The sequence below is a fragment of the Camelus dromedarius genome, chromosome 2 (assembly GCF_036321535.1).
Source record: "Camelus dromedarius isolate mCamDro1 chromosome 2, mCamDro1.pat, whole genome shotgun sequence".
NCBI lineage: Eukaryota > Metazoa > Chordata > Mammalia > Artiodactyla > Camelidae > Camelus > Camelus dromedarius.
The window spans coordinates 61,935,546-61,948,220 of NC_087437.1; the positions used below are offsets into that span (position 1 = coordinate 61,935,546).

Sequence of the window (12,675 nt, forward strand, 5' to 3'; positions counted from 1 at the left end):
GATTTGGGCTGGAGATAGATATTTGGAATTCAGCAGCATGTAGATCATAATTGTGAAGCTTTGTGAATGACAAGTCACACAGTGTGTGTAGTTTGAAAGATTGATTGTAAGATGGGTGTGAGGACCTAGGACTGAACCCTAAAGGAGCCAACACTTTAAGGGTGTTTTCCAAAATGTAATCTGATTACCAACATCTAAATCCTGTGGGCAAGTTTGTTAGAAATTCAGATTTCCTGAGTCCCATAGGGCCTCTGCATACCGTTGTGGTTCCTCACACCTCTCTTTTACTGAGAGGCCCTCAGAAGTGTTTTCAGCAAACACTTCAGGAGTTCTTTGCACACTAAAGTTGATGGTATAAGAGATGGGTGAAGGAAGTGAATCCTGGAAAGGAGGCTTTAGGTATGACCCGAGAGTAAAAGGAAAATCATGAGAAAATAAACCTACTGTCAAGGGAACAAATTTTGAGGCAGGTGAGGTCAGCTTCCATTGCTGGAAGAGTGGTGGTATCAGAAGTTTTAGTCTTTAAGGAGAATGGCAGTTACTAGGTGAAGAAACAAAGATTACTGAACAGCATGAAGATTGAGGTTAAAGACCATGAGTTGATGGTTACACTATACATTTTTTGTTTATTGTTTTTGAGTAATTTTTCATACCAACGAATTTTATCTCTATCTCAGTTTCATGATGTAAATTATGAAGTATGACATCTTGGCTTTATAAATACCTAAAGAAAGTATGCTGCTTTTACTTTAGAATTTTTTTGAATTTGTATTTGTTATAAATGTTCAAGGCCAGCATATACTCAAGCAGAATTAGTTTCATTATTCTCATAAAATGCTGCTTTGTCTTTCAGCTTTTAGCTTGTCTTCATGAGAAAAATGATGCTTTGTTTCCTGTTTCAGGAGATTTACTGAACTAAAACACTACAGTGATGAGCTGCAGTCTGTCATCTCACATCTTCTCCGAGTCAGAGCTGTAAGTGGTCCCCAAGAGCTTCTTGACAAATGTTTACAAGGAAGTGCTTCTTATTTAATTATGTTTTTAAGTAATGGAAGGTAGTCATGATAAATAACTGATTTTTATACTCAAATTTGGTGTGCTTGTCATCTAAATTGCATTTTTTTTAATGTGAAATGTTTCCTGGCATAAATAACTTGAAGAATTTTAGCCTGTTGTTTTCTCTGTATATGGCTATTTTGACATCAAAGGGCCTACCACTTCGGTGTTGGAGTATGATTAACTAAGTGTGAGATTTTAGATCTATGTATAGCAATATCCCGTTCTTTCAAGATTTCTTTTTAAAAGGTCAGTGAGTAGCTTATGTTATGTTAGGCCATTCTGTGTCTGTGCTCCTAAATTATACTAAGTAAACTTATTTAGGGTAATGGTCTGCCATGACAAAAGGAACTAGAAATCTAGGAATAATGATTGTACTTAGCCATACAGTTTGGCTGTAACAGACATGGAGAAAAATATTTTGGGTAAATTAATGTACCTGAGAAATGTTGTGTCATCCACTCTGGTCCTTTGGGATAACCTAGAAGAAACCTTAGGACTTGCCTTAAAAGGCTTTGAGAAATGGTGGGTTACCAGGTCTAGGATCATGTCTTACACTGACTGGAATCATCTTGAAATGAAATATATTATTTGGAATTTGTTTTAATGAAAGGGGTGGAGAGTGAGGGCAGTTTTAGATGAAACTAGATTAGCCATATAATAATTGTTGAAGGTAAGTACTGGGAAATGGGAGTATATTCTACTATTCTCTAGTTTTTGTATGTTTGAAGAGTTTCATTATAATTATTAAAAAAAATACGATAAGGAAAATAAATCCCTCCAAATAGCTGCATACTGGCCCAATCTCCTATGTAACCATTCAGAGTACTATTGGACTCCTTAAATAAGTTGTAGGATACTTCTAGGAAAAGAAAAGGTACCGGTGCAAATTACTAGGCTGGAATCAAGAACTGGGTTTTAAAAAGGACTGTGGATTGATGAGATAAAACTTCTAGGCCTTTAGTTACTTTGAAATTACTCAAACAGATTAGGCAACAGTTCTTGTGGTAAGTGGAAGTAGAGGCAGAGACACCCCAGAAGACTGGAAGAACACTTCATACTGCTTTGTCTTCTGTGCCAGAAAACTTGGAGAATCTACTTAATTAGATGTGTGGCTGATTATGAAAGCTGTGTCCTCCTTAAAGGCCTTCAACCAGGGGAAAGGGGCATACTGTGGAAAGTGTCATTTAGCAGGAAGCTTAACCATTCTCCAGTCTCAGGTAGGCAGAGGTGTACTACGAAGCAGTCACATGACTAACCCCAGATATTGAGGGGTTCTCAGTTTTTCACACCCAGAAGAAACTAAGGGACAAAGCAGAAAAATCAGCCAGAATTAGATTTATTAGAAATATCAGAGATGGGTGATGAAGAAAGTATAACAGTTAAATACTCAGAAGATCCATGAAGCATAGGGAATAAATTTAAGTGAAATCTAAAGGAGGGGGGAAATGATTGTCATTATTGTGAAGCTGTGCTGCAGATAATTTAGCCTGCAAGAAGGTATGGGTGATTGCTTTCATAAAGCAAGAAAAAAAAAGTATCACAAGTCAAGACAGGATAGTGATTACATCTAGTTTTCTGCTGAAAGTATATTTTTGAATGTGATTAATATTTAGTAATGTTTGAAGATTACTACAGAATTTAACCATGAGGTTAAAGAAAATTTTTAAGACTCTCCCACATAACTGCTTTTCTGTTCCTTTTTATTCTTTGTACACTCCACTTTAGCCCTTTTGTTACTCTGACTATTCTCAACCATGCCACACTTGTTTCTGCCCGAGGACTTTTTATTTGCTCTTTCCCGTGCCTGTACCATTCTTCCTCCATACCCTACCCTCAAGATCCTCTCTTGGCCTATTCTCTTTTTGTCTTTTAGTTATTGACTCAGATGCCTCCTGAGAGAAATCTTTCCTGAGCATCTCCTATAAAATAAGATGTAGTTTTCTATGATTTCCTGTCATTTCCCTGTCATTGTCTGTCATTGCTGTTGTCTTTATAATAACTCTGACATCGTATTCTCTTCTCATTTGTTAATTATCTCCTCTCCTAGTATATGTGGGCTCCTAAGAGCAAGAGCTTTGTTTTCTGACTGCTGAATCCCTATAGTAATGCCTGACTCAGACTAGGCACCGCTATATATTCATTAAATGGTTGAATAAATGAATGTATATGCTGACAGTTTAAAAAGATCTAAAAAAGCAATAAAATAAATTACTTCTTGAATTCAATTATAACCAATCAGGGAGAATTGGTTAGTAATGTATATATGACAAGAATCTTTAAAGAAAATGACCTTGTCATCGAAGAACCTGTGATAGACAAGTAAGAGAATTCTAGGTATGGATATTTTTCCTAAACTTTATGAAAACAGGCTTCAGAAGCTTAATTGACATGAATGAGAGCTTGAGCTCTTCAAAGGGAAAGGCAGCACTTGATCTGTGAGTCAGAATTGAAATTCTGACTGTATAAAGGAGATAAATGCCAACGGAAAATATGATGAATATCTAACATCTTGATAGTTCTGAAATTGGGAGAAAGGCTGTTTATCACGGACAGTAACAGAAAAGTGAAAATGGAAGGTTAGAGCCTGACACTGACAGAAGCCTGCAAACAAGGCAGAAAGCGCCGCTGGGAGGACCTGTTTGTAACATTCGAGTGTCGAGAGAAGAAGGCTTAGTCAGTGTTTCAGACGGATGATGAATTGTTAGCAGACAAAGAGAAAATAGAATTATTTGGCTGTCTTTCCTGTCAAGGAGAATTCTTTTAAAAGTAGAAAAGGCAAAAAATACATTACTAACAGGTTAAGAGTTAAATATTTAAGACATCATAACTGAACAGCCATAGTGGGCAGGTGGCCTTAGACTTAGAGGAGCTGGGTTTTTAGAACTTATCTCTGCCATTTACTAGGTCCTTCAGGTAACCTTTCAGAGTTTGCTTTCTTTGCTGGAAAATGGGATTATCTGTCTGACACATATTAGGTACTGCATAAATGTAAATGAGTGCATTATTTGTGGAGTTAAAAGACTCAGATGAGATAATTTGTGTTTTGTAAACTAAAAAGGAAAATAATACTAATATCTAATACTTATCTACCATTGTATATCAGCCAAGCAAATTGTATTGTTCTTACCTAATTCCCACAGTAGCCCTTTGAAGGTAAGTACTGCTACTGTCCCCATTTTATAGATTAGGAAGCAAAGGCAATGAAGTTAAGTAACTTGCCTAATATCACATTATAAATAGATATGTAGAGTCAGAATTTAAACCTTTGTCTGACTCCAGAACCCATGCTCTTAACCACCCACAAATGATATATTGACAAAAGACATGAATTCAAGTAGGCTGAAGGAGAAGAGAACTGATTTTCATTGAGCCACCTTGTTGATTGCCAGGAACCTTTCAAGTGTCATCTTGTTTAATCCTCACAGAGTCATATGATGAGGATCATTTCTACATTTCCAAGAGGAAGATCTAAGACTAAGAGTAGTTTAATGAATTTTCTGAAGTCAAACCCTAAAGTAAGAAGGAGCTGGAATTAGAATTCACGTTTGTCTGATGTTAGATTCCTTATTTCCTACAACCATATTTGCTGCTCTCTAGGGGAAATCACATTTAAAAGGGAAGGAGGAATGTTTAACTTTACTAACACTCTAAAAATGTAAGTTATAATTATTGAGATACTATTTAACATTTAATTTGTAACCATTTATAAAGATGGTAATATCTAGTGTTTGTGAAATAGTTGGTGGTGGTGGCAGTGTAAAGTATTACCTACAGCTCCTTTGGGAAAGATTTTGGCAGTACTATCAAGGGTCTTAAGTCTCATGTAATCATTGCCGTGTTGAAAGGTAATTGAAAAGAGAAGCTATGTGTCTAGATTTTCAAAATAAGATCATCTAATAGAATGTCATAAAACTTTCTGTCCTTTTTAACTTTAATCCCATACTACTTTAGTGAGGTTAGAGAAGGCATTCTTACCAGATGATTCAGAGCTGGGGAGGATGATGGGGTAAGTCTGTCCAATTTCTTCTGTTGTCATTGCGTTTTCTAGGTGTTGGTCCTCCCCTGTCGATTGTCATGTGATCAGTTTTCAAAAAGGAAGGCTTGTCAACAGAAGTGAAATTGAGTAGCAATCTAGACTAAATCATTGGGTGCAGCCCCTTTTCCCTGGTACCACGATTCTGATTACCAACAACCATTGAGTTAATCTGGTTTCAGGTTTTAATAATCTCATGTTTCATTTCTCTGCCATTTTTGTCTTTTCCCTAGAAATGGTAATTGTTGGTCTATAGTTTATAGTTTTTCTTTGCTTTATCTTTTTTTCATTTTCTGATGACCTAGATACCAGTCATCTTACATTTTGGTTGGCTAGAACGATTTGTTTCCAAGCGTAGTTGATACCAGAAGCATTGCTGGTCCAGTAACAACTGCTGCCTGTCTCTTGGTCACCTCATTAACCATAAAGTAGTTCCATGTGTGGTTGCTCACCTTTGTGGAGTATGAAAACTCTTGCCTCTTTATGTCATGCTCTATGGACCAAAATCTTTTCCAGAGCTCTAATTATTATGGTAGAAGCTCCTTTTGTATCAGCTTCCAGAAGTGATACACTTTAAAGAAAAAAAAAACAACTTCTAAATACCTGGTATTCAAAAACTTTTTCTTTGAATTTTGGATATGCATTTTCTTTGAGATTTTGGATATGCATTTTATACCTAAGGTGCTTCAACTTACTTGACAGTGGAACCACTTTAAATAACCAAACAACCTTTGGCACTTTATAGGATTCTCAAAAAATAATTGGGAAATAACATCCTAGAGAAATTAGCTTAGAGGTCTGGGGACAACCCTGGAAAGTTTCAAGCATAAAAAGATGATGAACTTTGTCCTGAAAGTGGAGTCTGGTACAGGGGTTGACAAACTTTTTTTGAAGGCCATATAGTAAATATTTTCAGCTTTTTAGCCTATATGGTCCCTGTTGGATCTATTCAGCTCAGCTATGAAAGCAGCCACAGACAGCACTAACATAACTGTGTCCAGTAAGACTTTCCAGAAATAAGCTGCAGACCTGTATGTAGTGTGCTGCCTCCTAGTCTACCAGGTATATGTTCCTCATAGCATGTCAGGGGAAGATGGAGAACATTTTATGAGCCTCTTACACCTGCTCTGAGTTTTTGCAATGTGGTTTGCTCAGTTTAAGCTGAAGTATTGAAAGAATTAAGATTTATTGTATGGTTAATGTTTAATTCCTCAAATTACTTATGTTGGAGTAAGAAATTAGAGGGTAGTTTATCTTCAGGGTTTACATTTAGAAATTGTATACTAGGTTTTTTGGGATTTTTTTTTTCCCAGAGTTTTATGTGGGATTGGCTTTTGGTCTTCCAGTTCATGTCCATAACACTTTGGGGGGAAGTAAAGCAGATTACCACATATTTGTTTTTGATTTCTGTAAAATTTATGTGAATGGCTAGGCAGTACACATTTTATCTCAATGATCTAAACTGTAATTCTGCTGTTATTAAAATACCTAATTTTAAGTATATTGCACATGTGCAGCATTTATGTATAAAATTATCAGTAGAATTGAAAATGTTTATATTCTTTCCCCTGGTAAATTCCACCTGGAGGATGTCATCTTAAGGAAACAGTCTGAAATTTGGAAAAAGCCTAACTCTCAGAGATGCTTATTTCAACATTATTTATAATACTGAAAAAATTAGGGATAACTAAATAGCTGACAAGGAATGCTTATATATTTTATACACCACTAGATGGAATTTTATGTATCTATTGAAAAGAATGTATTAAAAGTAATATTAACCTGCTGGATAAAAATACTACCACTCTTGGTATAAGAAATTTTTAAATGTTAATTAAAACTTACGGGGGGGGAGAGAGGGATAAATTGGGAGTTTGGGATTGGCAAATACAGACTATTATGTACAGAATAGATAAACAACAAGGTCCTGCTGTATAGCACAGGGAACTGTATTCAGTGGCTTGTAGTAACGTGTAATGAAAAAGAATATGTATATATACATATGTTAACTGAATCACTATGCTGTCTCCCAGAAACGAATACAACATTGTAAGTCAACTATACTTCAATTTAAAATGTTTTAATATAAAAAAACCTATATGTGTGTGTGTGTGTGTGTGTGTGTATACACACACACACACACACACATATATAAAGAAATATGAAAGTGATTACATAAATATGATGACAGCTCTAGGTTTTTTCCCCATAATGAGACTTTGAGAGATTTAGCTTTTTCTTTTCCATATTTTCCAAGTATATTGTACTAAACATATATATATATTTTTTTAATGAGGATAAAATCTCTTTTTTTTAAATAATCTGTATATAGCTTTGACCTAATAGTTTCTTTTAAACGTTTATTCCAGAGAGTAGCAGATCGACTGTACGGTGTATATAAAGTACATGGGAATTATGGGCGAGTTTTTAGGTAAGCATTCTACAAACTTTTATAATAAACAACAACTAGCTCTAATTAGCTGTTTTAAAATATATGAGTCTGGAGATTAAAAGATTATTTTTTAAATGATGTCCTATAGTAGTAGCTTTCAAACTTTTCATTTTAAAAGCCTTTCTTTAAAAAAAAAATAGTGAGGAAGTTCAATATTTTGAGCAGATTAAAGTTAAAATACTCTGAAACAGTGAGTGATGTCTTTTACTTTCTTGGCAGAATGCCCAAGAAGATTCCTTGGAAAATCACTGTCATATAGAACTAGTGGTTTTCTTGTTCTTTTCTTTCTTTATATTGCTTTATAATTTCTGAAGGCTTTTTCAAGATGGATTTTTCAGTCTGGGGGTAATATTAGTGTAAATTAGAATATTTACTTGTGTATATAACTTGCATATCTTGTTTGTTTTTGAAACTTCTCTTCTGTGAATTTGTGTGTATGTTAATTATTTTGTGGTATTTTAGAAGTTATCCACATCTTGTAAGAAAAATGTCCTTGCTAATGTTCCACTATAAGTTCTTTTAAGTGAATTAATTAAAAATAATTCACTCAACATATTTGAATAGGTTGTATATTCATATAGCACAAAATTCAACAGGAAAAAAAGCTTATGTAGTGAAAAATCGCTTCACTCCTGCCTGTCAACCACCTGAGTCTCCTCTTAGCTAACGTTAGTTTCTTAGTTTTTTGTGTGTCCTTCTAGTAAAATGTAGCACTGTAAATATATTAACATACCAACAAATGTGTTTTTCTCTTTTTTTAACATGGAAAGGGAGCATGTTGTGTACATTGCTATGTTCAGTTGTTTTATTTTGCTTTTTTAACTTAAAATCTGCTCTCAAAGATATACTGTTATCAGTAAATAACTATATTGGGCTTTATTGATTGAGCAGGGGCATCATAATTTATGTAACCAGTTTCTTCTTGATATTTACTTCCAGTCTTCTGCTATTGTTTTCAGTGCTGCAATAAATGTTCTTGTTCATGTCATTTCACACATGTATGAGTATATATGCAGGGTAAAAGTCTACAGATGTTATTACTGGGCCTAAGGACAATGAACTTGTAGTTTTGGTAGATAGTGCCCAATTGCCCTGTGTGGAGGATGTTCAGCTCCCACCAGCAAAGTATTAATATGTTTCCTCACCCCCTTTCCCAAATAGTGTGTTAGCAAACTTTTGTCTTTACCAGACTGATGGTGAAAAATAACTTCTCAATGTAGTTTTAACTTGCATTTCTCTAATTATCAGTAAAGTTAAACCTTTTACCTTATGATTAACAGCTATTTTTCTCCGGTTTCATAAGATACCTTTTGCCCTTTTTTCTGTTGGGCTGGTGGTCTGATTTCTTACTTGATTTGCAAGAGTTCTTTATCTTTTAGGAAAATTAGGCCTTTGTGAAATGAATTGCAACTTTTCCCCCCTTGATGATATATCTTTTGACTTTTCTTATGGTGGCTTTGGATATATAGAAATACTCAATTTATTAAATTCACTTAACATAAATGATTCGGTTTTTTCCTTTATAAAGTAGTAGCCTCTGATTTTTGTGTATATCTAATAAGGCCTTTCCCTCTATGGATTATAAAAAAAATTTTTCATTTGTTGTACATTTTTATTGTTTTATAGATTTTTGATTCATTTGAAATTTGTCAGGTGTGAGATGTGGATACAAATTTATTTAATTTATTAAAGTAACAGGTTATCCATATGTCTTTGATCATACATTAAAATTAAATGCAAGTTGGGACAATATCAGCATTATATGATTTTTTTTTAATGAAGAGAAGCATATGATATCATAAACATGTAGACCTCATAACTAAGACAGGAATTATATGGCTAAACAAAGGAATAAAGGGAAGAAAGGCAAATCGTATTTAACTTTCTGAAGTCTGCTGCATGGTATGTGACTTCTCTGCAGTTGCTTTTAGATTTATGTACAAGTCAGCCCTGATTTTAAGAATATTACCCAAATTGGAATTCTCGTTAAGCTTGGGAATTTGCTCATTTGATAATTAACATAAATCAGATCCTCCCAAAGGTAGTACATTTATTGTAAACAGTAAATGGACTCATATTAATTAAAGAGGCAAGTGAATAAAAGGTCATGTGGCTGAGTCAAAGTTTAAAATTATTTGCATTAATGTCTCATGATAAATTCTGTATAGGATTACCTTTGTGCTAACTCAGTAAATTAATAGAAAACCATTTTACATCTAAAGTATTTCATAAAAAGTGAGCCAGGGAGACCATAGGTAGTTGCAGTAATTTAAGCAGGTGATCAAGAGTCTGAACCAGAACAACGGCCCGTAGAAACTATTAAGGAGGCATAAATGATAAGATTTGCCGATGGATTCTTTCAGTCATGCAGCACACATTTGCTAATCTCCTGCTACCATGGTAGGTGCTAAAGATACCAAAGTTTAATTTGCAGGCAGCTGAATGATTAGGAGGATTGTGATAGAGAATATAGGAGAAATAGCAGGTTTGAGGAATGATAGAGTTCTGTTTTGGATAGATTGCATTTGTTTTAAGATTTCCATTAAGCAGTTGAAATTTGGATCTGCAGTTTAAGAGGCTAGTGAGAATATGAGTTGTGTATGAAAGACTATCCTAGTAGAGTGATATTTAATTTAATGTAGGGTTAGGTGATGATGTTAGAGGGTTAGAGTAAGTTTTTGAGAGACTTGAGGGCCAAACCTTGGGAATACCTGTGTTCAGGGCTCAGGCAAAGAAAAGGAACCAGTGAGGGAGACACTGAAACTGATGAGGAACCAGGAGTGTGCAGTGTCAACTAAGTAAAGGGAGCACTTCAAGAAGTTGGAGTTTTACTGTAGAGGAATTGAGTTTAATTGAAAAAAGGGGAAATGGGTAAGTAACTTTGTGTTAATATGGAGAGCAATTTGGTTTGAGTAGTATGATGTTATATTGCAGTGGTCCTAGGAATCAGAGGAAAGACAGCAAGTTACTGATTAGGTTTTTAAGAAAGTCTCTGAGGTTATTCTTGAAGGGGTGTAGGGCCTGGTTATTGTGGTGGTGGTGGTTTTTTGCAAGGAGAAGCAAGAGTAAGAGGGTGGATGAGGAGAAGGTAGAGAGGAAGGTACAGGGCTGTCTTAAAGCAGAGGAGCAGTACTTGTAGGAGGCCACATTAGCTGGCCTCTGTCTTTGTAAAGCAGCTGTCTCTGCTGAGAATAGATCGGGGTGATTCTGTGGTTAGAAAGCTTGAGGGGAATGATACAGTGCAGTCTGTCTCAAACTAATGGAAAGAAGAATTCTTAACTGTGGCCTACTGCATACCCTCCTTTACCCACCCTTACCAGCTCGGCTCCATGGGGGATTGGCTGGAAGCAGCTGTGGCAAGTGCAGTCTCTTTGAAGACTTGAGTTCTGTCAGTTCGTGCAAAATTCGCATTTTATTCTTTAGAACATCCATGGTTGTTTAAGTATATATATGTCTAACTTTTTTCCCTCTCAGATGTTCAAATGTAAAAGTAAAGTTTATTCTTCAGAAAAATTGTGCCATGCAGATATGGCTTCAGATAACCAAGATGAAATATCCCAGTTTGAGAAGTGCTGATGAAGGTATCACTTGGGAATATGGGGAAGGATTGCTGAGCAGTGCCAGTTGGTAGTGTGTGTGTGTGTGTGTGTGTGTGTGTGTGTGTGTGTGTGTGTGTGTGTGTTTTATCTTTTCTTTTTAATTTTTTCATTGTGTCATTACACTGACCATAGGAGTCATGAAAATATTCAGAAGTTGAGAATCACATAATTGGAAAGAAGTCTGTTTCTATTTTTTGATTTGAAATTTGAGAGAAAAAATACAAAGCTAATTTCATCTGCTTTGTTTCTTAATTTAAATGTTTTCAATATATATCAAGCAATTTTGTAAAATTATGCCTTATTGCTAAATTAGAGATTGGAGTGAAAGAATAGACTAAGAAAAAAGATTGAGCTATGAGTTGGAGAGGACTGTCAAAGGGGGAAGGACAGATGACAAGACATAAACTTTGATATAGGTAAGAAATGAGCAGGAATTAGATGCACAGAGAAGAAACAGGGAAGATTCCCTGTTGTAATATGTTCATGTTACACATTGCTGTTACTTTTTTTTTTTTTTTTAAATACAGGAGTTCATTTTGTGCTCATGAGTTCCTAAACTTTTTGCAGCTTCCTCCTGTATTACAGCACCTGATCCGATTTAGGATAGGCCAAAGGGTCATCCCACGTAGGTTCTTACAGGTCTTGTCTATATTTTCACTAGTTTCGGGAACTTTTAAGATCTACCTGTCAAGAATTGGACCAAACACTGTTGATCTGAAACAAATAGACTACCAGATATTTCTCCAGCAAAGATGGGTTTATTCAGAATCAGCAGAGAATTGCAATTTTGGGGGTATAACCACAGCAAGCCACGTGCAAGTTCCTGCAGGGCAAAGGAGGAGAATGCTTTTATAGAGAGGAAAAGGACTTGGGAGGGCTATAGTAAACCGAAAGAGTCCATGGCTTTTCATTGGCTGAGTCCTTGCCAGAAAAGAAGTCTTTCTTCTTCCTTTTGGGGTCCACTGTGGACACAGGGCATGAGAGCTACCCCTTCCAACAGTTGGTCTTCCAGCTCTACTTAATTGAGGTTTCTGTTTGTTTGTTTTCCATTTTAAACTTTTATTATTTTTTTAAATTAAAAAAAATTTTTTTTATTGAAGTATATACTCAGTTACAATGTGTCAGTTTCTGGTATACAGCATGTCCCAGTCATGCATACATATACACATATTCTTTTTCATTAAAGATTATTATAAGATATTGAATATAGTTCCTTGTGCTATACAGGGGAAATTTGTGTTTTTGTCTTTTTTTTTTAAATATCTATTCAGTTGTGGGGTAAAATGGAAAGAGTGATTTCCAAACCTTTTTTTAGCATTGAATTTTGTTTAAATATCATCTTACACAGAAGTATAAACAAATAAAACTTACTAGTACAGACCTGGTTGCAGCTGGAGACTTTCCCTCCCATGCCTCTATCCCTGATGAACACCAGATTAAGTGACTAAATTTAGCTCTAAACCTCTTATTTTTCTTGTAATGTTTTTCATTCCTTTCCAAAATCTCAACACTTGGACATTCTTGGAGTTTTT

General features: G+C 35.2%; 1 protein-coding gene across 1 annotated transcript in view; it reads left to right on the top strand.

Moving 5' to 3' along the window:
- The window catches only part of SNX4 (sorting nexin 4), a 51,195-nt gene that overhangs the window by 24,643 nt on the left and 13,877 nt on the right, over window positions 1–12,675 (top strand). Inside the window, exons 7-8 of the mRNA XM_031454504.2 lie at window positions 903–975; window positions 7,462–7,523. Of these exons, the coding sequence (XP_031310364.2) occupies window positions 903–975; window positions 7,462–7,523 (135 nt within the window). The remainder of the gene's footprint in view (window positions 1–902; window positions 976–7,461; window positions 7,524–12,675) is intronic.